Raw genomic sequence first — 27,428 nt, forward strand, 5'->3', positions numbered from 1 at the left:
CCACCTTCACAAACCACTCCAGTCTATGTGGTATATGTATGCATACAGGGCTGTTAGTTCCAACACTTTGATACATTGACCGCAAAGAACAATGATACAGTTCCAAGTCAGGATGGTGTGAGGTTTGGAAGGAACTTGCAGGTAGTGTGCTCTTTCAAATATTTGGTGCAAGACACCATGAGCTGAATGGCTTCCTTCTGCACTAGGGATTCTGTGGACTCAAAGAAACTATATGCATTTATATAATTCTAGTATTAACAGATTGCTTTATTCGATTTCGTCACAACTTTTGCTTATTCCGATTAGGTAGAAAGAACATTTGAGATATGTGGAATCAGAGGGCATAATACTTTTAAAAATGTTATAAAAATCCAATGGAAAATTTAAAAAATCTAAGAAACACACTGCGATGTCCATGGAAATAGATCCTGGAGTTCCAATGGTTGAAGTGCAGTAAATAAACATTCTTTGATAGTTTATGAGAAATTAGTTGGAATTTAACAAAAAGGTGACTCTTGCAATAAAGATCTGGAAAAAAGTTTAAATTTAAAATTTACATCTTGTAAAATTACACTTAGCACATCAGATGTACAAGTTTCAAGTATCATTTCAAACATTATACAAGTTCAAAGGTATCCCAATGCAGTCTACTTTTTTTATACAGTGTATTTACAAGCACTCATCACAGTGGATGACTTACTCCACTGTTTCCATTTATTCAACACAGATGTCCATCAAATACTTATTTTCAGGTGTCCATTTTTAAAGAAACAGATATGTGATAAATGCTGATAATGGAATATCAGGCTATATCTGTGCATTTATTCTCAAATATTTAGCACAGTATATTTTGTTCCACTGACAAATCTGCTTTGTGCTGTCTGTCATTTAGCTGGGCACTGAAAGTAGTCCATTTTCATCAGCCGTATCCAGAATTTTACAAATTACTGGTGATTCCACCTGAGGAAAAACAAAGACAACAAGTTGGGACTTGACAGCTGAGACAGCAAAAAGATTCCATTTTCCCACATCAACACCCCAGATACAATCAACTAGTTCAATAAGGATCAGACTGAGAACCTGCGCGATCCAGCTGACTGTATAAGCTCAGCTAGATAACTGAAAAAGTTGCAAGCCCATAACATTAAATATCAGACATCCTTCTAATTGTAGTATTATTGCCCTATTAAACGATGTAAGGAAGCAGGTATGCTCTGCAAGAGCCTACGCTATGACAATCACCTTTTGGTGCCCATGACTTGTCCACTTCCAATATGGTTACTTTTTGGGTCTATTTAAAGAGTTTTTAAACTACTGAAATTATTATTTATATTGGCAACAGAGGGAGTCACCAGGTTTTTTCCAACTTTATTTGGAAGTCAGAGATGTGCTAATGTACATTATTTTCCCATCGCTTCCTACAGTATTTAACTAAGTGCAATACCATACACTACGTAGAATTTGTAACCACAAGAAATTGTCAAGGTAAACAGCTGAGATGCTTACAAAAGCGATCTAGATGAGCATCTGAGAGAAAAGAATTGGAAAGGATAGGGGAAGGCTGAGGTAAGATAGGTTTACCATTGATGAGAAACTAACTGCACCAGCCCAGTTAATGCTGAAGCTATGCGGGCCGGTTAGTGGCTGGAAATTCTGTCTCTCCAAAGCATTTCCACCATCTATAAAGCACAAGTCAGGAATGGTGTGGAATACATTCCATCACCTGGATGAGTGCAATTCAAACAAAGTCAAGAAGCTACATACCATCCAAGGTAAAGCAACTCACTTGATCAGCACCGTTACATGCAAGTTCCCCTCCAAATTCCACACCTCCTGACTTGTATCATTGTTGTCAGAATTCCAGTCCTAACAACCCTGAGTGTACTTACACCACATGGATTGCAGCGCTTTGAGTTGGTGGTTCACCGTCACCTTCGAGGACAATTAAGATGGGCAGTAAATTTTGGCCTAGCCAGTAATGCCCAAACCCCAAGAATGAAAAAATAAGAAACTAAAAGGGATAAATGGAAAAAATACATACAGAAAATGTTAACTCTGCAAGATATTACGAAAGGTACACTTTACTCACCCCCAGAATGTACTGGCAGGTTTGTGGCTCAAGCATGTAGATAGTAACTGCATGAGGAGACTCTGATTCCTTACACCTGTAATAGAGTATACATCTATTTAAATGCACAAAGTACAGAGAAAATATAAGTGTGACTGAATTTACAAAATACGTCAAGTTGACACTGTCCAAAAAAAAATCAAACCAACTGCACATAACTTGTAATTGCATAGTGTTTTCATGTAATAATACGTCACAAGGTATGTCACAGGAACATAACAAAATACAATTTGATCCAAGCTACAAAAGGAGATATTAGGACAAATGGCCAACCTTGGGTCAAACAAGTTTTGAGGTGCATTTTAAAGGAGGAAAAAGGAGATGGGAAGGTAGATATTTGTGGAAGCAATAGTTCAGAGCCCAGGTGACTGAAGGCATGACCACCGATGGTGCAGTGATTCAAATTGGGAATGCTCAAGATGCCAGAATTAGAACTGTGTAAACATCTCCAATCGTTCAGGGGCTGGAGGAACTTACATTTAGGGAGTAGGAAAGCCAGAAAGGGATTTGAAAACAAAGGTGAGAATTTTAAACAAAAGTGTATCGATTTGGAGATTAAAAAGATTGAGTTAAATGTGTAACACTGGAAAAAGACAGGTCTTGTAGCGTGGCAGCAAGAAACTAAACTTACTTCAATTTTACCACTACTTGTCGTGGTTTTCCTGTCAAATCACAAAGGTCACCATTTCCATAAAAATGTGAAACAACCCTTAAAAAAATGAAATTAAATGTGATTAAAACAGCATTTACAACATTCTCAGTGAATATTAAAAATGTGCTGAACATGCAATTCATTACTAGGCTACTTTGCTAATGTTTCATGGAAATTCAAATTAGAAGCTTCATTATCCCCAAGAAAGCACTAAAGTTGGAATCAACCAAAAAAACTTCAGAACTTTTGCCAAGCAAAGTTTAATCCTAGGGTTACAGCTGCAGTTTTCATCTGCAACCGAATCATGACAAAAAAATTGCATTGCTCAACACGATAGGTTCAGAGAAAGGTTGCTTGTACAGAAGTGACCAAAATATTGATAATTTCCTTAGTAACTGGTCTACAATCTCTCGCAACAATTAAAACAAATTTCTACTACAATTTAAAGCATAATTTCTCCAAAATCAAAACTTTGAATGTTTAAAGCTTGCACGGGTGCTCCGGTTTTCAAATTCTGCTTTGGAGAAGGTGCAGAAAAGATTTACCAAGATGTTGCCTGGTATGGAGGGCATTAACTATGAGGAGAGGTTGGAGAAACTTGGTTTGTTCTGATGGAACGAGAGAGGTTGACGAGGCACCTGATAGAAGTCTACAAGATTATGACAGGCATGAACAGAATGGATAGTCAGAAGCTTTTTCCCAAGATGGAAGAGTCAATTACTAGGAGGCATTGGTTTAAAGTGCGAGGGGCAAGGTTTAAAGGAGATTTACGAAACAAGTTTTTTTTTACACACGGTAGTGGGTGCCTGGAAGGCACTGCCGGGGGAGGTAGTGGAAGCGGATACAGTAGTGACTTTTAAGGGGCATCTTGATAAATATGTAAATAGGATGGGAATAGAGGGATATGGATCCCCAGAAGGATAAGAGGTTTTAGTTCAGTTGGGCAGAATGGTTAGTGCAGGCTTGGAGGGCCGAAGGGCCTGTTCCTGAGCTGTAATTTTCTTTGTTCTTTCCTCCCACAATCCAAACATTGTGGATTAGGTCGATTGGCATGCTAAATTGCCCCTTAATGTCAGGATAAATATGTGCATTAGAGGGATAGGGCCTAGATGGACAGTTGTCAGTCCAGGCTCAATGGGTCAAATGGCACCTTTCTGCACTGGAGGGATTTTATGATTCTTCCTCATGAGTGAATTCAATCCCTCACTTTAGAAAAGCTCTCGCCAAGGCCGATCCAACTTAGTCACAACTGCCCAATGGTTCAATCTCTTCTTCTGAACTCCAATTGCTAGGGGCCTGACAGCACCCAGTGACTTTACTGAGAGCTGTAAACTGCAAGAAGCCCAAACTGAAACTAATCCCTTCCCCCTGCAAACACACAAATAAATTCAAACCTGAAGTTTTCTCAAACTCCAAGCTCTATGGCCACATAGCCTACTGATGTCTATCCTCAAATGGGGTTCCAAGTCAACTTTCCCTGCTTTATAATTTCCCCAGTTGAGCAAGCCCACTGCTGCTTATGGTTCAATTTCTTCTATTTTGACTCTATTAAACAAACATTTGTAACCTCCTGAACTGCTAATTCCTTTTAGGTGTTCTGGCAACCTCTAAAGCTCACTATATTAGTCTTACCTTCACAACAACAATCTCCTCAGCTCTAAGCATTACCTCTAGAATATCAACATGAACCTTGACCTAGGTATTGCAGATATTCAACACAACCATCTCTACTTTGCAAAGCTTTCACATCTTTTCTCATGAAGCGTGGTGCCCAAAGTTGTCCATGTGTTCCAGGTGAAGCCTACCTTTGCGTTCTGTATTACAATCTTACACATTTACCTCACTTTCTGTGTCCCATCTTCTTGCCATTGGTAAGCCCTTGCTGAACTTTTTGCAGCCCACGTGACGTGCTCTTCTTTATTCCAGGTGCCAACCACTATGATGCTTTTCCCAGCTCCTTTATCCTTCAAGGTAATACAGAAAGTACCAGTAATTATTGTGTGGCATTCTCATTGCTACAGCTTAAAATAAAAGCAATAGAGTGTTCATCAGGATGGAGGCAACCATTATTAGAAAACTATTTTCTGGGGAAAACTGGCAGATTGGGATAGTACTAGCCATTCATCCTTGGTCCTGGATTTGAATTCAACTCTATCCAATATAATAACATTTTCTTCTGTCACCTTGCTGTAAGAGCCCTAGGCAAGTATGTCTTAACCTAACTCCCACACCAGCCCCCAATTTGGCAGTAAATTGCAATCTCCCTGAGATATAGTTAAGAAAAGCAAAATAATGCAGCATGGACAATTAAGGCAAAAATATGATGGGAAAGAGTAAAGCGAGCTTTAGTCTGTACCTAATAATACTTTATTGGACTGTTAGTGCTATCAATATCCTACTTATAAAAAATATACTTTCTTCCATTTTCTTTGCATCCAGTACCAGCACTTGGCACTTCAAGACTTTCAAGCATAACATTGATATATGCCTGGTAAAGACAGTTTGTCATCCTCTTACAATTTTCCATCAACATAATTTTAGACAAGCACCAGTGCTTAATGCCATCAATCATTATTCTCTTCCTTATTAAAACTTAAATTAGCTTGCAACGAATTACTGTTAACATTGTGATCTGTACCCACTAAGGACTGCTTGCACACAGATGTGAGTGAATGAATAAGCAAATATGCTGTTTCTTTGCCAATGCTCTCCTCTTCCTTCAAACAGTCAAGCATGATCATGATATTGACCCCATATGAATATTTCCAGGAGGGTGCACTGGACAGTGATCAGGGGCAACAAGTCTGGGTGATTTATTTTCCAAGGCTTCTTCCTCTCTCCCATCACCAAAGTAGCAACCCTAGGATCACCTGAGCTGAGATTAGTTAATTCAACAGAAACTGATCTTACGATCTTCTTGGTTCAGCTGTTCATTCTCAACCAGATGAGCCATGGGAAAAATATCAATGGAGACATCAACTCTTAGTTTGAGTATTCAAAGCTAGCTGCCAGAATTAAAGTTAAAATTTACAGAGGTACCTAGTTTCCCCAATTCTGATTTCAGGGATATTCTTTACACACAAGAATGAAATAGTTAAAATGTTTACATAGCGACATTTATAAGTATTTATATTCATGCTTATTTTCTTCATGTAATGTCTTTCAGGTAAGGACCACTGTGAACTTCTTGCACCCCATATTATAGACAATTTGCAAATGCATAGGGAGTAGTGCTAAGTCATCTTTACTTTTTAGAAGGTAACTCGTAACAGATTAGCAGATTTCACTGAAGTGTAATCTTATATCATAATGATCAATAACGAGAACAGGAATATGAAATGAGAATCATAATTACCCATTGCTGTTTAACATTATGGGGAATATAGATTTTGTATCCTATGCACCGTTTCCCACGTTTGCTTGGATTTAAAGGCCCTTCATTTAAATTCTAGCCCCGCCATTTGAAGTGGAGCTCGTATGTGAAATTCGCTGAGCAGGCACAGCACGTTAGTGGGGTGGAGAAAATTTATATCCCAAATAAAAAGGATCCCTCCCAGAGTAAACTGTCATAAATGAAGAACTAGTTCCGACATGGGTGATGAGCTGTTTCCTTTGGTGCGGCAATTTCTATGATTCAAAGCTGTGCGTTGTGACCACTCTGGCAGATAATTGGGAAGGAGATGAAAGCTCCAATAATACATCTGGAAAGAGATGTAGAATACTTTTAGTAGAAAGGTCTCTGGCTGACCAAGTTATGTTTCATGGATTGATAGAGATTGATAAGTCACAAGGTAGCAAAATTGAAAGTGTGGTTTTGGCCATTACAGGAAAAAAAGAGAAAAGGTTTGTTTGTATTTCCTAATCTGAAAATATCTGAAGTTAAGGTGTTGTTTGGGGCTACAAGTTCTCCAGAGAGATGTGCTGATACTACTGAATCATGTGGATGCAAATTTAAAAACTTCAACATTTTGCAGCATCATATCAGATCATTTTAATTTATTATGCCTTGAGTGCTTGGATTAATCATGTGGATCTACATTCTTAATCAGCAAATAACATTCCTCCAATATAAATTACCGTGTAAGTTTTAAGTGAGGGGCAATGCAGTTACTGACATTCTTCTCTTTAATTTTGGGGTTAGTTTAGCTCAGCTGGCTGGACAACTAGTTACTGATGCAGATCAATGGCAACAATGTGGATTCAATTTCCGCAACGGCTGAGGTTATTCATGAAGGTCTGCCTTTTCAATCTTGTCCCCTTGCCCGAGGTGTGGTGATCCTCAGGTTAAAATTACCACCAGTCAGCTCTCCCTAAGGGGAAAGCACCTTACGGTCACCTGCATCTATGGCAACTTTACTTTTATAATCCTCTGACGTAAACAAAAACACTGCAAATACTCAGCAAATCAAACACCATCTGTGGAGAGAAGCAGAGTTAATGTTTCATCAGCTCTGATGAAAGATCATCTCAACATGAAATGTTAACAGTTCCTCTCTACAGATGCTGACTGACCAGCTTGATATTTCCAGCAGTTTTTGTTTTTATTTCAGATCTCCAGCATCTGCAGTAGTTTTACTTTTGTACTCAGTGCTCTGGTTTCGTACAGGATCATGCAATGAACCTGTACAAGCTTAATTTTAGCTTCAAAATTCTTGACTCTTCTCAGATGTAATCCCAAAATCTAAACTAAAAACCTTTAAAAATGCAGTCTTATTGAAAGTGAAATACCACTTTTCCAAATACACATACCTCATGATACTGCTGCACATGCTTACCATAGCAGAATTCGTACTTCCACCATCCGACGCCCTGTTAACACAAAGTTGAAAAGCCATGAAACAGAAATAATGCACAAAAAGACATTTCAGAAATGGACAGGTAAACTACAGAAATTGCAAACACCAGCAACTTCTGAGGATGCTTCACTCGATCATTCCTAAACTAAACTCCCTTACGCTACTGTTAAACTAAACATATCAAAGGATAGACGGAAAATTGAATGCCTGCAAAGGAACAAAGCAATTCTAAAACATTTTATAGTTGCATTATTTGTCTTTGAGGGCCTAATACACTTTAGGGTATGTTTAATATTTCCAACAGTGGTCTTCCTATACTATAGGCAATCCATAATGAGCATTCACATGCTCAACAAAAACACTGCAGCTGTTCTGAAAATACGTGGTGGAAAATGCAAACAACAAACTTGGAGGATGGGAAAGTTTGAATTGGAAACTACCTTCAGTCTTTCCTCTGCCTTTTAAGTTATTTAAAAGTAAATTAGTTTGTAATTGTGGATACAATTCAATTTCAGATTTTCTCTTTGATTTGTTGGCTTAGGGATATTCACTTTTAGAACTAGGGATCTAGAACTAATGAATAAATCTGTGGCATGGTTTTGTAGAAACACAAAGCCTGATGCACAATAGGTTCAATGACTCTTGCACAAAAATGGCAAGACATACAGACATAAAGGAGACATGACATTCACTCAAAAATCAAGACGTCCACAGACAACAAAAAGAGACTTACCCATACACAAAATAATCAAGACAAAACATGCAGCATAGAAACTGGCCGTTTAGTCCAACTATTATATTTTGGTGCTTATACTCCACTGAGTTTCCTTATCTCAGTCTTTCAGAATATTTTTATTTTCTTTTCTCTGTAGTTTTCCAGTTTCCTTTTGAAAATATCTAAGCTACATATCTTAGCACCTCTTTTGGTAATGAGTTCCATCTTCTAGCCACAGAGTAAATTCCTCATTACTCTGGCAACTATCTTGTATTCATGGCCCATAAATTTTGCATCCTCCCACAGATAGAAGCACTCCCTGCATATCTATCCTGTCCATCCCTTTCATAATTTTAAAGATTTTTTACCTTTATGCCTTCTCTATTTTAAGGGAAAAACGCCCAATCTGTTTAAACTTCCCTAATAGTTGTAATCCCTCTGTCTGGCACCATATTTGTAAATGAGAAGGCACACAGGGACATGCCTTGAACCTACAGATAAGTTTGTCTGACATGTATTTTGCTTTCCCTCTTTATTCTCCCACACAAAATACATTAAAGTGGTTTGACCACAAACTATAACGAGTGGTTAGCAAACAAATTAAATCTGTCACGTATTTCTATTACCAGCTCACAGCACAGAAAGCAACGTCTCTCATGCTTAGGGCAACAGATCCCATAGCTCCCGTATCTCCTTGACTTTCAGACGTAATGGTATTTGCTCCGGTATTCTGAGCTGTTCCATGCTCCAACAATTCTTTGTGCACTTTTCCCCCCAATTACTCTCCTCATTGTCACTGTGATCATTTCAAACTTGATTCTTATCCACTGACTCTCCAACCAACTGAGAGCCTTTCTCCTTATTCTGCTTCAATCTCCCTCCTCACCTTCCACAAAATTTTCTATATTCATGATTCAGTAATGTTAGAGAGGTGGCACAGGACAAAATCACAGCTAGGTTTCTTTATTTTTCACTAGAGCCCAGCCCTTTATCTTAAAGGAATGTATTTATTTGGCCATTTACCCAGGCCATATTTGAACAATTCCCACTGCTGATTGGTTATCCCAACTATCAACTTCATTTCCTGATTATTTGGAGCTACTTTACTGCCTTTCTCACGGAACACTGACTTCTTTCTTTAACTCTTATCATTTTATAATTTCACACTGAAATTATTAAAATTGACATCAACTTTGAGCTTTATTTCTCAAAGGTATAAAGTTTCACCCAAGTGACAATTTTATATTTAATGCAATGATCTCCAACATAATCAGCATTTTTATGATTATCCTTCAATAATATCAAGGAAAAGCTGGACTCTTACCCCATGGAAACAATAGGAGCCACTTAGGAATTCCTGGATGAGCTGTTCATCAGTCAGTTTGGAGATGTGAGTAGTTCCCACAGCCACTGGTTGCTGTCCTCCAACACTGATTGATTTGTGAGATAAAAACTGCTCATCACGTGTAGACTTTGTGTCCAGTTCCTATTATAATCCAATATGAAAGCCATTTTCAATGTCATTAATTCAAATGCATGTGGACTATAGAAATAGCTGGTTTGTTTATCTCTCAAGTACAGTGTAGAAATTAAAAGAATGCCTGCTGCTTATTTGGAAGTTACAAAGAACAGACATTTGGAAATTACTCTAAAAAAAATTCCAAGCAGCAAATGTGCTGACCGAAATAATATTTTAATCAGCACTTTAATAACTTGAAATAGATTTTTAAAAGTAGGATTCAGTTATTACAACTCAATTGTGCTGATCAAACAGAAATTGTTAATGCTTAAACCAGTAACTAACAACATAGAATCTGAAGACGCAATTACATCAGTAGTTGCAATTGGTATTTACAGATTTTAATGAAAGATGTCAGTCTTAAGGAACTTTAGCTACCAACTCATTTAAAACAAATACATGCGGATAGGTAAAAGTAAATGCCAAAATAAATGTCCTCAAATTTCATTAAATTGTTTTTAAAACAGGTACTAAAATACAAAGTTTGTATTTCCCAAACAAAAATGGAACTAAATTATGTGGCAAAAGCCAGCAACAGGTTTCCTGAGCTAGCTGTGAAATTATTTTAAAATTCTGTTGGTAAAACAGTTACCTCTTGAGCTCTCTGGGTAGTGAAAGGTGGTTTCATCATGTCCTCCTGCTGTTTTTCTAACTGTTCGAGACTTTGAGGTTTTAATGGAGAGCCGTGTACTGATTGGCAAAATATGTCATTAACAGGGGAGGATTTAAATCTATGCAAAATAAAAACAAGGTTAATACTCATAAATGGCATCAAATTCAGAGTTACTGCCAAAACGTGGTTAGAACCGAATACGTTTAAGCTACTGAGGTTATCATGCAATGTTTGTGTATCTATTTTAAAGACTACACAGTACATTTGGCTATTTTACCTGTATTTAGGATGGCTGCACAATAGTGGTGTCAAGATTACTAGCTCATATTCACAGGTGGTGACTTCAGCAACTGAGAGGATCTCATGTTTGGCTTCAGGGTGGCAGACATACATCACAGTGGTAACTCTTGGCTTGTTCTGTTTTAGGCTGCAAGGTGTACCATTTCCCATTACCACTGGGTAATAAGGAGTGATCTGTCCTTCTATGTTTTTGGTGTGAACCTTAAAATAAAAGAGTCGCTTTAGCACATTTACCTTTCAACAAAATTGAGCTTTGGTAATTAATGACAAGGGGAAGCATTCACCACACACAATAGCAGCAGATATTCCAGTAACAAAAATATTAAAGAGCTGTCTTTTCTATAAAGACAGCCAATTTTCATCCTTTACACAGTACTTTTGCAAAAGATGTAAAAGAAAGTTGACATTGTAAAAAAAAGCCTCTTGTACAAAATCTTACACAAGTTCAAATTCAGAAAAAATTAAAAAATTAGATCTAGCCCATAAAAGGACTATATCAGAAATTAAACCTCCACAGTTAAGAAGAGAAAGCACAAGTTTTTTATTCATATATTATTTTCCATTTGATTCAGTTAAATAACTTAGATTATCTGAACGTTAATTTATGTACTTCACATTTTGTAACACTATTTGTATTAATTCTATTCTTTAGTGCATGAAATGATTAAATTATCCAGTAATTTGAATTGAACAAACACAAGGTGGGAATTTAGATGAATTATGACGTGAAATTATAATACAAAAATAAATCAACTGAAGCAACTTCAATTTAAGAGGAGCAACAACCCAGAATGACAATCTACAGCTACAATGATACCACTTAAAAGTCCACTGTTTTTGGCAGCGGAAGATATGCAAAAACCAGGTTGAAGATTTAGTCGAGCTCATTTTAAGGGTGCCAACCAGTGATTGAAGTTTACAACAGTGAGTGATTTGGTTGTTGGTAATGATACCTTACTCAACATTGGGACAGTAAGGTAGCACAGTGTTTACCCCTGCTGCCTCACAGCACCAGATAGTTGGCTTCAATTCTGGCCTGTGTGGAATTTGCACGTTTTCTCCGTCTCTGCATGGGTTTCCCATACCGAGTGCTCCGGTTTCCTCCCAAAATCCAAAGGATTAGCCATGGTTAATGCGTGGGGTTACGGAGATAGGGCAGAGGAGATAGTGGGATGCTCTTTTGGAGAGTAACTGCAGACTTGACTCGATGGACCGAATTACCTCTTTCTGCACTGTAGGGGTTCCATGATTGCTAATTAAGAGTTTCAAACAGGTTTGTTTTAGGGACGATCAAGATACATCGTCTTGGTCATTCAGCTCTTGCAAAATTACTCACAAGAAATTAGAGATTTTTCAAGTTCTTCCTCAATCCATTTCTTAGACTGAACAGACTGACCTCTGTACAGTATGCAAAACATTTAGGAATAGCAAGAAATTTCCATTAGTATCAATTAATTTGGGGGTATTTTGAAAATGTTGCATTCATAGAATAATCTAGTATCCAGTCACTTTTCTCCCATTGAAAGCGAGATGAATTCACTTAATTATCACCCAACAAAAACCATTCATGAAAACCTGTCTGTCAGGGTGGTTTATCAGTGTCTTGGTGAGCACATATTCAGAAACTAACTTTGTTTTGTGTTAAAAAAAGGTTTAAAATATTACTTCTGACTTGATAACAGACGTGTAGAACTAGAATTGCTGCTAAACCACAAAATCCAGGCCAAATGATTAAGCACTGCAGTACTGCTTCGATTCCCAAATCCTGATCAATAATATCACCTGGTGGTGGGGTTTCAGACAGTACAGAACTATCGCACCACTGCTGGAAAAAGCAGCGAAGGATCTACTTTTGGGCACAGCACTTATGAACAAATTAACAGTGGAGTTATAGTGGGTGATAAGATGGCATTTAGGATGCAATTCGTTCGAAGTGTTAATAATGTACAAGATTTAAATCCTATAATCTTATGAACCTATTTCCATTACCTAATTTCAGGATTACAGAACAAGTTTCTGTTAAATAGGAACCAGCTATTATTAGAAATGATCATTTGGTCATAAAGTGCTTGGTGGCACACTGAAACCAAGAAAGTTGCTATGTACGTAAATGTAAGTGCTTTGTTAACCTGTCAGAATTTTGTACAGAATGTTCTCACTTAAACTTGTTGCTGTGTTCTCAAGGTTGTAACTTTTGGTAAATTATAGGTTCCTACAGCAAATCAATGTCAAAGCCAGAGTTAGGTTTCTTCAGACATTCCTGCCCACAAAATTAACAATATATAAGTTGAAGTATTGTACCATGCATGCACAGCACTGTACTTCCCCTTGCTGAAATAACTTGCAAAACAAAATACATCTCTAAATGTATAAGAAATAGCATATACACTATTTCTTGAAAATTATGCTCACTGGCAGTATTTTATTCACCAGGCCCCATCTAGTGGCAGATGTTGGTTGACACAGGTAGCAACTGAAGTCCCAGAACTACCTGGACCAACCAATTTCTACCATTAGATGAAGCTCAACTGAGTTAAGAACAGGAGCCAGAAGCACAGCCATTGAAGGACAAACCCCAGAGACTAAGGTAAGGCAGGACCAAAGCTTGGAGGCAGAGGACACATGGCTGCAGGAGCAGAGGGAATGAGGGCAGCAGAGGAAGCGCTGAGGGAAAGGATACGTTAGCAAGCAGGCCCCAGAAGAGAGGTCAGCAACAAACAACATTGAAGTGAAACTGATGATGTTAAGTGGATGTACTGACACTTCTTTATTAACAACATTAAAGTAAAATGTTAAGTGAGTCAATTTTAAGCGAAAATCTACTGTAATTGAAAACTAACATCTGAATCATCCTACAAAAGCATGAGTTGGAAGCAATTACAATAAGGCTGCATTCTACTTACTTTCAATTTCTCCATTTCAGATTCTTCTGGCTGTTCTGTGGTGGAATCTAGACAGAAAGAGAAGTCTAAACTGTATGAAATACAACTGAATATTCACCAATTGTTCATACAAAATTTTACTCCGTTTACAAGACATACTCTTCTGATCCTGTTAGAAACCTAAGTTCACAGAAGTCAATTATAATGGGCAGCAATTTCCACATTATCACTATTCCTATCAGGACACAATATTAATTCTTAGAACCCCACTCCATTCTTTCTTCCACCTGTCTTTCTGTCTTGGAATTGATGTTTTGAGTGTTGAGGTTTGTTTTGCTACTCAAATTAGTCTCAGAGAAATACAATATTGGTGAAGGGTAACTGCATGAATTTTACTTCGGTGTACCACAGCTTTTAAACCTATTTTTAAAGAGTTTCCATGATGATCTAGAAAGGGACTATGATTCATTTTATTTCCAGCATTGTCTATTTTGCATTCCACATTCTGATCTATAACTTGATTCCTTGGAGCAAGTTGAGAAAATGTGCACAAACTGATAATAAAAGAAAGTGCGTAAAAAAAAAAGTATTGAATTAAAAATGTTTCCATTGTACAGCATTCAAACGAAGTTTCAGCCTGTGGAACCGGTGACAGAAATTAAACACAGATTCCTTTTTGTTCCTAAACCAGGAGTATGAGACTATTTCTTAGTTTGCAATCAGCTCGTCTCTCTAACCTTGTCCAAGCTTTCATGAATTTTATGTTGCTCGAACTCCAGCCTTGTGCATTCCTCCACTCCCTGCACCCTTGTGTTAGCGGCTGTGCCTTCAGCAACCTAAGCTAAGAGATTTTTTTCTTTTGTTGGTCACCAGTTCTAACATCTTCTTTCGCTTATGTCAATTCTTGTCTCATTGTGCTCTTGTAAAGCACCTCGCATTGTTTCGTATTACATTAAAAGAGCGATATAAATACAAGTTGTGGATTTCTGAAGTCACAGTGCAAACTGACATTACAGTAAGCGGCAAAACACAAGTGAACAATCCATATCTTACTTCTAGCTGCAAACAGCATCTAAAATGATCACGTCTAAAAGGATTCTTTTAAATTGTTGCTCCATGAATGTATACAGTCTTTCATCTCAATTATCATCATGTAAATCATTTCTTGATAGGTTTGCAAATAGCATGCTCCAAGAAGATACAGTGCTGCATAAATGAAAATTCAGTGCTTTCTGAATGACATTGCTACTTACCTTTGGTCTCAGAATCCAGTGGCGTGCTCATGGTACCAAGGTAATATTCCTGAATATTAACTTTCTGCTAAATCGAAGATATATAAAACTTAGCAGTGCAATCATTTAGAAGTTGGTAAGACTATAGGCTGGTAAAGTGAGGCACAGTACCTGGCCAGTTTCTTTTTCTTCATGGTATTGGCGAATGTGTTTTCCATGACATACTTCATATGTCCAGTAAGATTCAATCTGCGGTGTATAAAGAACTTGATTAGAAATATTCAGTGAGTAGTACTTGCACACAAATGAAAGGTCATAAAAAAAAATACAACTCAAACAATTATTGTACAAATCATAAAATCATGGAATTAAAAAAAGTGTTACCATTTTAAGAGTGTGGCACAGACTTCTATAACAGAGTTAAAAACAGAAAATGCTGGATAAACTCAGCAGATTTGGCAGTTTCTGTGGAGAGAGAAACATGTTTTGAGTCCATATGATCCTTCTACTGAAATTTTTGCAGAAGGGTCACATAGGCTCATTAACTCCACAGATGTGGCTAGACCTGCTGAGTTTATCCAATTTTTCCTGTTTTTATTTCAGATTTCCAACATTCACAGTACTTTGCTTCTATAACGGAGTACAATGTTGTAGGTCTTCAAAAAGTAAAGGTTACCAGTCTACCCAGAGAATGAATGGAAATCCCTTGTTTGTGCATTTTGTCTTTCTGGTTACGATACTTGCCCTCACTATGATGATACTTGGGTTTGGAAGGCAGTACATTAATCACTTTATCTGATGTAGTTTTGGTTATGAAATGTCAAATTTCTTACACAGTAAATGGATAATTGATCAGCAGTGATAACAGACTAGATTTTACAATAGTTACAAGCTGAAGCTGTGACTGGACATAAGAGGAGATTTAAATTCCACATATTTTATAGAAGAAAAACGATGTCACGGTACACAAGTGAAAAGTGATTCACCTGTCAGCCATCCTCGGACACATCACTAACTACATTGAGAAACAAGTCTACAATTTGGAAGTAAAATGGAATCTAATAAATTAGTAGCCAACAGATGAGTAGTTTACACTGACAGTTGTTTAATATGCAGTGTTACAGGAGAAGACTTAACCTATTATTTGCACTTTTCTGAATGGTTAAAAAACAAAGTTGAAATGCAAAGTAACAATGGGTTACTACCCCCTTCTCAGTAGGGAAAAAAAATACTAGACTGTTCTTAATAGGATGTGATATACTTTCCCGCATTAACACAATACCATGTGGCAGTGCCTTGGTATCCAGTAAAAAGAACAATAGCCCATCCCAAATTTAATCAGAAAATTGTGTGAAAGTATGATCTAAAGACTACATTGTTCAGCCCAGGAAAGTGATTTACCATGGCTTCAAACAGTTTCTGTTAATTAATTAATCGGAAACAACTTTACCCTGTAAGAACAACTGCTCTGTTTGAAGAGTGGTTCCAATAGCTCACCAGGCCCATGGCCTTTGTAATCATGTTCTTCATCCTAAATGTATAAAAGAAAAAATTAACTGCACAGGAAAGTATTCATTTCAGTCAGATTAGGAACTCGCCCTACTGTAGACAGTTACCATTCAAGAAAATGTAATGAAAACAGAGCTCTCATTGTGTCACAGGTCAGTGATTAGTGGATTTGATAATATTGCAGCTTTAAAGTGAATTAAATGTTTCGCATCTGCTGTAAACACAACTATACCAGGTTCAAGACTTGTTTCCCCAAAGTAAAATTGGTTCCATGTTATTTTATATTCAACCTTCACAGAAATTTTAGAAAATCTTCTGCTGCATTAAGAGTATTTCTATGGAGTTAAGTGATTGAAATAGGCTGCTGGACTGAAGTACATGCAATGCTATGTACAACATTCGCTGAAACATATTTTCTGTTAGAGGCTTGATAGCACAGAACTTGAATTTTGCTCAAAAGAGATATGATGTTAAGGCTTTTCATCTTGCATCATCAGGATGGATACAAAGTTGCCAAATTTCAGCAGCATCTCTCATTATTTAGCAATATTTTTCTGCAGCGAAGTGGAACCATTCAGCCTTGTGTAATAAGAACAATTGACAATGCCACAGGAAGCATAATTATAATTCAGTATATGATTTACTTCAAAAATTTTTCACAAAAAATAGTAACAAAATGCTATCAAATGTCTTCAGATTCGACATAATTATCTTTTCGTTTCTACTCTCATCACACTTATTTTACCATGGTTAGTCTATAGCAGTAACAAGTTAAGGCATAATTTAGACTATATGAAAAACACAGTTGTCATTAAGACAACACAGTAACTGATTTGGAGGGCTCTGATGACTGTTATGAACCTTGGACACACTCCCAAGTTATTGGCAAGATCCAATTAGGGTTCAATAATGCTTTAAGGTAGACAAATTGAGATTCAAATCATTTGCTCAATGAACAAAGCCACAAGATTCCATGGGTTTTGAACAAACAACTGTCTTTAGAAGGTTAAAATACTTTACAATATTTATCCTGTACTCTAACATTCAGGGCTATTATGAGATGCATATGAATTAACAGGCAAACTATGGTCAAATATACCACAGTGCATAATAAATGCAATCAAAACGAATTCCATGGATTCTCAATAATCTACCTAGATGTCCATAACATTGAGTCAACCAATCTCACTGAAACTTTGTCTTTCTTCCAGGAGTTCTAACCTTCATCAACGAAGATCTTAACTTGCACCTCCTTCCAAAAGATGCTGCAACTTGGGTAGCTTCAATAATGGCCCACTTCACAGGGTTTCAATCTGGCCTTCCTTCCTCCTGGATTCCCAACTATGTTCAAACATTAACTCTCAAGCACAAGCAGAACACTTCTGCTCCAAAAGGAGTACATTTGTCCCAGTGGCTTGCAGCACAGAGTCACCAATCTTTGGCTATCTTCTTGGATCTTCAGCACTTCATCTGAGCTCTCTTCAATTAGCAAACATGGATAATGCCACAATAACACTCTACCTTGAGATTTTAATCTCACTTTGAGATTCCATTCCCCTGGGTTGCTGAGAACATACCCAAGCAACAAACTGCACACACAAATTAAGATCTTTGGCTGTGCTGTGGAGAACACTACTGCTCCAAAAGGATACCTTTGTCCCAACTGCCCATTTCAATTACCAAGGCTTCCCCTGAGCCCTATTTATTTAAAGTCTGTTTCCCTGCAGCCCGTTCTCTAATTGGAGCTGGCTTCTTTGCTCTGTTCCTTAACATAATTGGACCTATCTTTGCTCCGTGTATTTTTCCCTTTCTTGGGACCCTTTTTGGGATATCTGTCTTCTCTTCCCTTGCCCACTATTAGGTACACTTATTGGGATCTTTCTTTGTTCCCTGTCTGGGACATCTCCTGTTATGGAGCTCAGCTCCCAGTCACCTGACCGAGATTTTGTGCTGTTTTTCTAGGCACAAGTGAATTGGGCTCCAAAGAGCACAGAAATGCTGATCGGCACATGTGCAGCATGGTCTCAGACTGTGTGGGAGCTCCAAGGTTTCTTCGGACTTGCACTTCCCAATCTTTGCACTCAAAGTTAAAGCAAATTGGGTGTCATAACATGAAGAAGAAACAAAACTCATCAGCTTTCATGGAACTTTTACAATATAATGTACTCATGGTGTGTTCTCAGGGCTGGGGGCATCACAGAAGTGAGTGGGGTAAAAAGGTAACAACAATATAGGGTGGGAATGCAAAGATGTGCACTATAATGTCCATTTTGAGGCACGGGTGGACCAAGAGCTAACAGCAAGGACAGGAGAGATGGGCAAGTGGTACCTAATGGGTCACAGGATAAAGGCTATAGAGTTTAAGTTTATGGAGGGTAGGTAATGCAAGGTCAACTAAGACAGCATTGGAAATAATGAGCGTAAAGGTAACAAACACAGATAAAAGCTTCAGCATCAAATAAGAGGAAGAAACAGCCAGCTTTATAGACTTGGAACTAAATGATCTGTTGAACAGTGCTGGAAGTTCAACTTCAGATCAAACAGGCCACCGAGGCAGTGAACAGTTACTCAATTTGAAAATGTACTGCAGAAAGAAAGGAAATTGGTGGCAAGGAAAAACTGAACTTGGAGGGAACCAAAGTTGATAGTTTCATTTTTTTGATGATTAACTGGAGGAAATTGCAGTTCAACCCACGACTGGATGTTGAACACGCAGTTTGACTGTACTGAGGCAATAAAGAAGTTGAACGAGGTGGTGGAGAGGTAGGGTTGGGTGTGATTAGCATATATCACAGAGTAGTTACAGCACAGGAGATCATTCAACCTGTTGTGTCTGTGCTACGTATGTGGAAACTGACACTGTGCAGCCTGGACAGGCACCATGTCGATGAAGAAAAGCTGGGGCACCATGTTGATGAGAGAAAGGTGGGACACCATGTTGCTGAGGAAAAGCTGGGGGCCAAGGACAGATCCTTGAAGTACCCCTCAATTGAGGAAGTGTGGTTTGAAAGAAGCCATTTCTGGAGATGCTTTGGCTAAATTCTGATACAGAGTATATCAGAGTATAGCCAAAGCATCTCCAGAAATACCAAAATCAGCTGTCTTAGCACAGGCTAGGTATCTAACCCATAATTTAACTGATATGCATGACTCAGTTACTCAGTGTATGAACCACATGAGACACTGCAGGAACTGAGGCTGGAGTAAATGTTGTGCCACAAAACTTGAGTAACTCTTTCATGTTGACATTATTTGGGGCAAATGCTTTCAATGCCTATTACTTTATCTCTCATGCTAGTGAAACCACAGAAGGGTATGAACAAACGGATTTATAAGGTGGTCAGAATTGTAGCTGTAAAGTGTCACTATTAAGAATGGCTAAAATATAAATAGTGCTTTAAATTACCAAGAAGAAATTTAAGTTTCTGTTTGTGGTCTACTTCCACCTTGTGCAAATTGAGCTAAAGAGCATTACAAAGCATTTTAAAAGTGATATTTTTTAAACCATAGACATTCATACAAAAAGTCAGATTTAAATCCATTTGGGAGTCACTGCTTGTAGTTTGATATTAATGTTAAATAAATACATTCATACAACGTTAGGTAATACATAATCATATTATAAAGCTATCAAAGATCATTTGTAACAAGGCTACATAAATCCTAGGCTTACCTGGTCTCCATTTCCAATTGATGGCAGCATACATTTATATCTTTCATTATGCACTGTAGTAACAATTATATAGTCATCAGGTCTATACAGGCCCCCTGTGGTTGGCTGAAAACAAAATAATTAATCACAATTATGCATCATGACTATCCACTCTTACAAGTAGAATATTGTACTGAACAGCAGTGTGCAACTTAACTTTTCATTCCTACATGCTAACAACTGCAAGCAAAACATCAACTTTACAACACATAGAACAGAGTTACAATATACTTGGGAAAACCTCCATCATATTAACCTGAACTGCACCCAATTAAGATAATTAATCTTCAGGTATTTATTGTTATGTTCATGAAATATTGGCCTTTTGGCTAGGATCGAGCCCAAAATCAGGTTCAATGCCTTTTCTTGTCAGCTTGGGTCTTGTATGTCTCTCTTGTGGGGACTATGAATTGGATTCAGTTTGAATTTGAAATAGTTTTTGGAACAAGGAAATGGATTCAGGGTTTGCCCCATCCACTATGCACACTGCCTTTGTAATTTTAAGGATGGGATAAAATTAAAAAAATAAACTGCATTATCCTGGAATATTAATTTCATAGCAAATGGCCACAATATCATCAGAAAAGAACAGAAATAATATTAGAATGAACATAGACTCTTCAGCAGAATGTCTAACAACAAACATTTTCTTTTGAAATGCAGTCTACCTAAATATTAGAAATAAGTGACATACACAATGTGATAGAAAAATAAAAGGCTCAGTCCTGTTGACTCATTTTTGTACTAAAAATATTGAATTAACCATAATTTGGACTCAAGTGTTAACAGAACAGCAAGCTGTGGAAATTCAGCAATAAAAAAAGTTGGATAATTTGAATTAAGCAATTTTGAGTAAAAAGAGGGCTGTAAACTATCTTTGTAAAGCACTTTGAGCTGTTTTACTACCCCAAAGGCACTTTATGAATGCATGTTGCTTTTTTCTGTTTCAAACAGTAACATGAATTATTAAAAGCCAAACTCTAAAGGATGATTTTATCATGATTTTTATGCTAAATATTAGTGACAGTGCACCAATAACTGAAACAACAAAGCTCTTAAAATAAATAATTTATAGAAATAAGTATTTAATTATCAAAAACTCTGTCTCGAGGGTTTTTTGTTTGTTAATAGTTTATTTCTATAAACACTGATAAATTTGGGAAGCAGAAATAAAAAACTTTCTTGACAACTTCAGATAGCCAACTCTTTCTCGCAGGTTTCAGCCCAAGCCAGATTTCTTTTTCTCTTATCTACCCTCCAAGCAATCTTTCTTTCATAACACCATGCTGACTCTAATAAATCCTACGATTTCTAAATGCTGTTACCACTTCCTTAAAATGGATTTCAGCATTTTTCCATAATATTAAGTTAACCAGTCTGTAGCTCCATTTTCTCAAATAGGATTTGCAACATTTTAACCCTCTGGGACCATTCCAGAATTCAGAGAATTTTGGAAGATCACAGCACATGTATCCATCATCTCTATAGCTATTTATTTCCAAACCTAGGATGTAGACCATCAGGTCCAGGGTACATGTCAGCTTTGAGTCCTATTAATTTATTCAGCACTTTTTCATTAGTAATATTAATTGCTTTAAGTTCCTCACTCTTGGTAGATCCTTGCCTCCTTTCGCCACCCCCCCCCCCCCACCCACCCTCCACACACACACACACACACACAATTATTACTGGAATGTGTCTTATCGTGAAGAGATACACAAAATATTTGTATAATGTCTTCCATTTCATTATTGACTTTATAGTATTCCTGTCTCAGCCACTGGGACCTATTGTTATTTTCACCATTTTCTTCCTTTTTTTTACTTAACTCCTGGAGCTCTTACATTGTGTTTTTATGATTCTTACTCCTTTACTCTCATATTCTGCTTTGTCCCTCTATGAATCTTCTGGGCTAAAATGTTCCCAATCCTCAGAGTTCTTCATCTTGGTAACGTCAGGGATGGATAGGATAGAGGTGGAGAGACTCTTCCCGCTCAAAAAAGACAGTAGGACTAGGGGGCACAGCCTCAAGATAAAGGGGAGGCGGTTTAGAACGGAGTTGAGGAGGAACTTCTTCACTCAAAGGGTGGTGAATCTCTGGAATTCTCTGCCCGTTGAAGTGGTGGAGGCTGCCTCGCTAAATATTTTTAAGAAGCGGGTTGATGGGTTCTTGATAAGAGAGGGGATTAAGGGTTATGGGGAGAGGGCGGGAAAGTGGAACTGAGCTACCACAGATCAGCCATGATCTTATTGAATGGCGGGGCAGGCTCGAAGGGCTAGATGGCCTACTCCTGCTCCTATTTCTTATGTTCTTTGTAAATCTAATTATATTCTTAACCTCTTTAGTTAGGCGTAGACGGATCGTTTTTCTTGTTTTTAATCCCTCATTTTAATGTATATTTGTTGAAAGTTAAAGTTTTAAAGAAAATTTGCCCTTGTTTTTCTACTTTCATACCTTTTAATCCGCTTTGCCAAACTACCTTTGTCAAATTACCACTCGTATCTTTGGAATTGGCTTTAATTAAATTTAAGCTAGTTCTAGACGCAAGTATGCCACTCTCAAAGTCAATGTGAAATTCTATCATATTATGGTCATTCATCCCCAGAGGATTCCTTACTAAGAGATTCATTAACGTTTTCTCTTTAGACAAGGTAACATTGCCATAGTTACAGATGATCATAGGCTGCTGTCTCCTTTGAGGGGGAAGAGTTTACTGTTGCTGATTTTAACCAGAGGATCACCACATCTCAGGCAAGGGGCAAGGTTTGAGAAGGCATACATGCCTTCATGAATAACCTCAACCAGTATGGGAACTGAATCCATATTGCTGGTGTTACTCTGCATCCTGAACCAGCTGTCCAGCCAACTGAGCTAACCACTCAGCCCCAAAACAGTCCTAATTATTCAGCTTGCTGGTGATTCCAGTGCTCCACGAATCAAAATCGTCTTCTGTTCCATTCTTTGAAGAATGTATTCAACTATCTGATCTGTTTGATTCCACGTCAATTTGTAACTAGCTCAGTTAGTAATCCAAGGATTTATTACCTTTGAGGCCTTGCCTATTCCTTGGGCCCTGAATTCTCAAACTCCCTCAGCAGAACTTCATTCTACATGTCATTGATTCCTATTTGGATTCTGCTCCTCATTCTCAATGTGCATTTTTTTTTTAGCTGCAAGGAGATATCTTTAACCTTGACACTGAGCAGCCAAGTCAGGCTTTGGATTCCTGACTGTGGCTACAGAGAACAGTATACATCCACCTGACTATACTGTCATCTATCACACCATCTTACTTCCTCCATTTACATGGTTTCCTAGACCACACAGTCCCTGCAATCTTTCTTCATTACCAAACAGATAAAAAGTACTTCATACCTGTTGAATAAAGCCAAAGATTGAGATTCCTTCATCTCTGTATCTTAGGTCGTCATTTCAGCCTACTTCTCAGTTACATTCTTTTGTACTTAATCAAAATTACCTAAACCCAAGCAGCCTGATTGTTCTTCAATGTCTGCAACTCATAGTCATAGACCCTCAATCTCTAACTAGTCTCCATTAAGTTTCACATTGCTCTGGTTCAACACATGACCTGCCCTACCATCCCAATCTAACTTGGTGCTATATTTAATTAGGGATTTTATTCAATTGTTACTTTTCGTTATTAACAAACTAATTTATATAATTTATTTAGTCAAATTTCCCAGTTCTTATCTGGAACATAAAAATAAATGTAGATATTATATTATGTATAGTTGCAATGAGCAATACTTTTTATAAACCAGTCTCCTTCATTTGAATGCTTTTATTGCAAATATATTTGTGACATCTGAGGTGGTAACCAAATCGACTGCATCTTTAGTTCCTATAAAAACTTAAAAGATAATTGCAGACTCAATTTTCTCTATTATCTTAAACTTATGTGTTTTCATCCGAGATCATGACAAGTCTTTCTGCAGCAATAACTCAAGGTCTTTAAAGCTGCTGTTACACAACCACTTTTAGATGATATATTCAGATAGTAGATGATAGACGCAGTCAATTTGGTTACCACCTCAGATGTAACAAATATATTTGCAACAAAAGCATACAAATGAAGGAGACTTGTTTATAAAAAGTATTGTTTATTGCAATGATACAGATATAATATCTGGAACATATAAAAAATAAATGCAGATAAAAATTGAGAAATTTGACTAAATAATAACTTAAATTATATAAATTAGTTTGTTAATAACCAGATTTACAATTGAATAAAATCCCTAATTAAATATAACATATGATATATTCAAGATTACTGAGCACGAAGTCTGGAAGTGCAAGATCCCAATTCCAGCCAGTTCAAATTTGCACATTATCAACAAACAGCCTGGTGGAAAACTGACAAACCACCTCATGATGCAATAAACATTATGCGGATTACAGAATAAATTATTCCCTAGTGTTTCACAAGGAGCACTGGTTAGGTCGCTAGAGAAGCCATAGTTGAAAACTGGAAAAATGTGAACATTTAATGAATGTAATAATCCAATGGTATAACTACAGGTTGGCAAATCACACAAGTTTTTTGTTTCCTTTACACTGACCACAAAACAAGTTTCCTAAGGCCTGCTAGCTGCACATTTTTGCTAGTCTGTCAAATCAATGATTAGCAAATTTCTGATGATGATGGCCAAGAAAACACAAGATAGCATTATTTCCAGTAGTGCATTATAAATTGCTGAAAACATCCATTAACTATAATATTTCAATTATTATGTTGTTTTGCACATACACAGTGTACTCATGTTACAAGTTAACTCCAAACTCCAGTGCCTTCAACAAGCTGCCCACTACTCAAGCTGAGGTGCAACATCAAGCTGTATTAAAGTTATCAAATCCAGTTGGACATTCTGCAAAAAGTTCCAGTACATAAACTCTCAAATCCAACTATGCCATCATTGGTCAGCTGACATAGTCTTCCTTTCCGCACCCTGTTTTCCCACACCAATTGAGAATAGATACCTGATCACAAAATCCCAGAATTCTTACAGTTTAGGAGGCAGCCATTTTTCCAATCATGTCTGCACTAGCTCTACTAAGAAACAAGTCACCTACCACATTCTCCTTGTAACTCTGCATGTTCCTCTTTTCATGTAATGGTGCAATTTTCTTTTGAATGTCTTGGTTGAACCTATGTCCACCAAACTCTCAAGCAGTGCATTCCACCCTAACCAATGTGTGAAAACATTCCACCCATCCCCTCACATTGCTTTTGCTTATTTTGCCAATCATTTTAATCTGTGCTGTGCCTTCCTGTTCTTGATCCTCAAAACAGTTTTTCCCAATCAAATCTATCCAAACCCCTCAGGATTTTTAACATCTCTTATCCAAGTTTTCTCCAAGTGCCAAATCATCTAAACTTTGTATCTGAAAGTTCCTTTTCTCTGTAACCATTCTTGTGAAACCTTTCTGCACTCTCTCATGTTTGTCTTTTTTTAAAAAAGTGCAGTACCCAGATCTGGACAAAATTCTCCAGCTGAGGCCAAACTGAAGTCTTATACTAATTCCACCAGCTTGCCTATGTCCTTTGAAATTTCTACACTATCCCCTTTTAGAATTCACAATGCTTCCAAGTTTTCTATCACTTTGGGAGTGCGCCTGTACACCGAGGTCGAGATCATTAACATACATCAGGAAATGCAAAGGGTCCCAAAACTGATTCCTGGGGAACTTCCCTACAGAATAACCACTTCCCTCCATGAACCACTCCTTTCCAATTGGATGATTCTTGACTACCAGAAGTAGCATTTTTCCTTCGTGTGTAATAATTGTTATAACTGTTACAAGAGTGTTTTATGATTTGTTTTAATGCCCTGAAACTTTTCCCCAGGATTGTAGTAGTGGGGGTCCTGGAGATTAGTCTCTGCCTCCCAGAGGCTCCAGTGTGGTTCTGGAGGATTGACATTTTCCTCCAGTTGTATGCCGGATGTACTGACCAGTGAGAATTCGGCCCCGGGCCATGTTATCCTGAAAGGGACGTCGTCGCTTAACACAGGGGCTGTCCTGCTCCAGCTCAGCTTCACAGCAGCATAGACCACCAGCAGGGCAGGCACGGCTGGCAACCCTTTACACAGCATCCTGACAAACAACAGCAACCGGCGCACTCCCTGCCGCTTTCAGGCGCTGACAGCTGCAGAGACCAGGGGGCCAGTGGCCCGGAGCCGGTCGCGCTGAGCCAGCTTCACCATCCTTGGCAGCCGCTCCATCTGCCACGTCTACTTCCGGTAGGTTGCAGCAGTACAACTTCCGGGTCAGGCATATCCTGGACCAATGGCAGTGCGAGGCTCTGTGCCGCTCCGGACCAATGGCAACGCGGGGCTGTGCGGCGCGGACCAATGGTAGTGCAGGTAGAGCTGGGGGTGGGTGCTGATATCTTTCTGTATCATTCACAGATTGTGCAGCCCAGAGAGAAAGATTCAACTCAGGAAGTCAATGCTAGCATTTATTTTCCACTGGAACCTTCCCCCCCCTTCTAACCCCATCAGTACAGCCATCTATCTATTCCTTATTCCCCTCAGATACTTAACGAGTTTTCGCTTTAATCCATAAATGCTGTTGCTTACAGAACATGTCTGTTAAGGAAATCTTTGGATTTTTCTGCATGTCAATGACAAGTCTTTATTAATCACTTGTAACTGTAATGGAAGAAGGCAATGTATCATAGAATCCCTACAGTGCAGGTGGAGGCATTTGGCCCACTGAGTGCACCAATTCTTTGACAGAGTATGTTACTCAGGCCCTCTCCCTCACCCTGTCCCCTTAATCTCACACATTTACCCTGCTAATCTACACAAACTAAGGGACAAATTAGCATGGCCAATCCACCTAATCTGCACATTTTTGGACTGCTGGCAACAATGCATCCCTCACCAATAAGCTCAACGCATTCTATGCCCGTTTTGAGCAAGAGGTCAGCGAGAGCATGCCTTCCACCTCGGAAGCTTCAGCTTTCTCGAAAGTCAGTCCACGGAAAGTGATTTACTCGGATGGGGTACCTGGATGAGCATTCAGACCCTTCATGGACCAGCTGGTGGGAGTATTTTCAGACATCTTTAACCTCTCTTTACACCAATCTGAGTCCCTATGTGCTTCAAGAAGACACCGTCATCCCTGTACCAAAGAAAAGCCAGGCAGCGTACCTTAATGGCTATCACCTGGTGGTTCTGACATCCATCATTATGAAGTGCTTCGAAAGGTTGGTCATGGCATAAATCAATTTTGGCCTCCCAGATTGCTTGGATTCACTACAGTCCACTTTTGCCAAACAGGTCCACAGCAGATGCCATTTCCCTGGCCCTATACTCAATCCTGGAACACCTGGATACCAAAG

At 38.2% G+C, this 27,428-nt stretch overlaps 1 protein-coding gene across 2 annotated transcripts; it reads right to left on the minus strand.

The window, feature by feature from the left end:
* Window positions 1–246: 246 nt before the first annotated feature.
* erlec1 (endoplasmic reticulum lectin 1) lies at window positions 247–26,320 on the minus strand. Of its 2 annotated transcripts, none has more exons than XM_080200456.1 (14): window positions 26,035–26,320; window positions 20,020–20,124; window positions 16,288–16,368; window positions 15,009–15,086; window positions 14,859–14,922; window positions 13,627–13,673; window positions 10,701–10,924; window positions 10,403–10,541; window positions 9,616–9,777; window positions 7,530–7,589; window positions 4,620–4,744; window positions 2,760–2,837; window positions 2,090–2,165; window positions 247–960 (listed from the first exon to the last, which is right to left on the minus strand). In XM_080200456.1, the coding sequence occupies exons 1-14, from the start codon at window positions 26,173–26,175 to the stop codon at window positions 889–891; spliced, it is 1,452 nt and encodes a 483-aa protein (XP_080056582.1). In that variant the 5' UTR covers window positions 26,176–26,320; the 3' UTR covers window positions 247–888. The 2 variants fall into 2 exon arrangements, with proteins under 2 accessions (XP_080056582.1, XP_080056581.1); XM_080200455.1 differs by having other exon boundaries at window positions 14,859–14,925.
* Between the last annotated feature and the right edge of the window lie 1,108 nt (window positions 26,321–27,428).

This window comes from Carcharhinus amblyrhynchos, chromosome 12 (genome assembly GCF_965287045.1).
Source record: "Carcharhinus amblyrhynchos chromosome 12, sCarAmb.v2.hapA, whole genome shotgun sequence".
NCBI classification, from domain to species: Eukaryota; Metazoa; Chordata; class Chondrichthyes; order Carcharhiniformes; family Carcharhinidae; genus Carcharhinus; species Carcharhinus amblyrhynchos.

Excerpts from the sequence above, each read along its gene's own strand:
- erlec1 (XM_080200455.1), bottom strand. The coding sequence starts at position 26,175 with ATGCTGTGTAAAGGGTTGCCAGCCGTGCCTGCCCTGCTGGTGGTCTAT. Across the intron at positions 2,838-4,619 it reads GATGGGACACAGAAAGTGAG|GGTTGTTTCACATTTTTATG; the intron begins GTAAATGTGTAA and ends CATTTTTTTAAG. Across the intron at positions 2,166-2,759 it reads CAAGTAGTGGTAAAATTGAA|GTGTAAGGAATCAGAGTCTC; the intron begins GTAAGTTTAGTT and ends ACTCTATTACAG.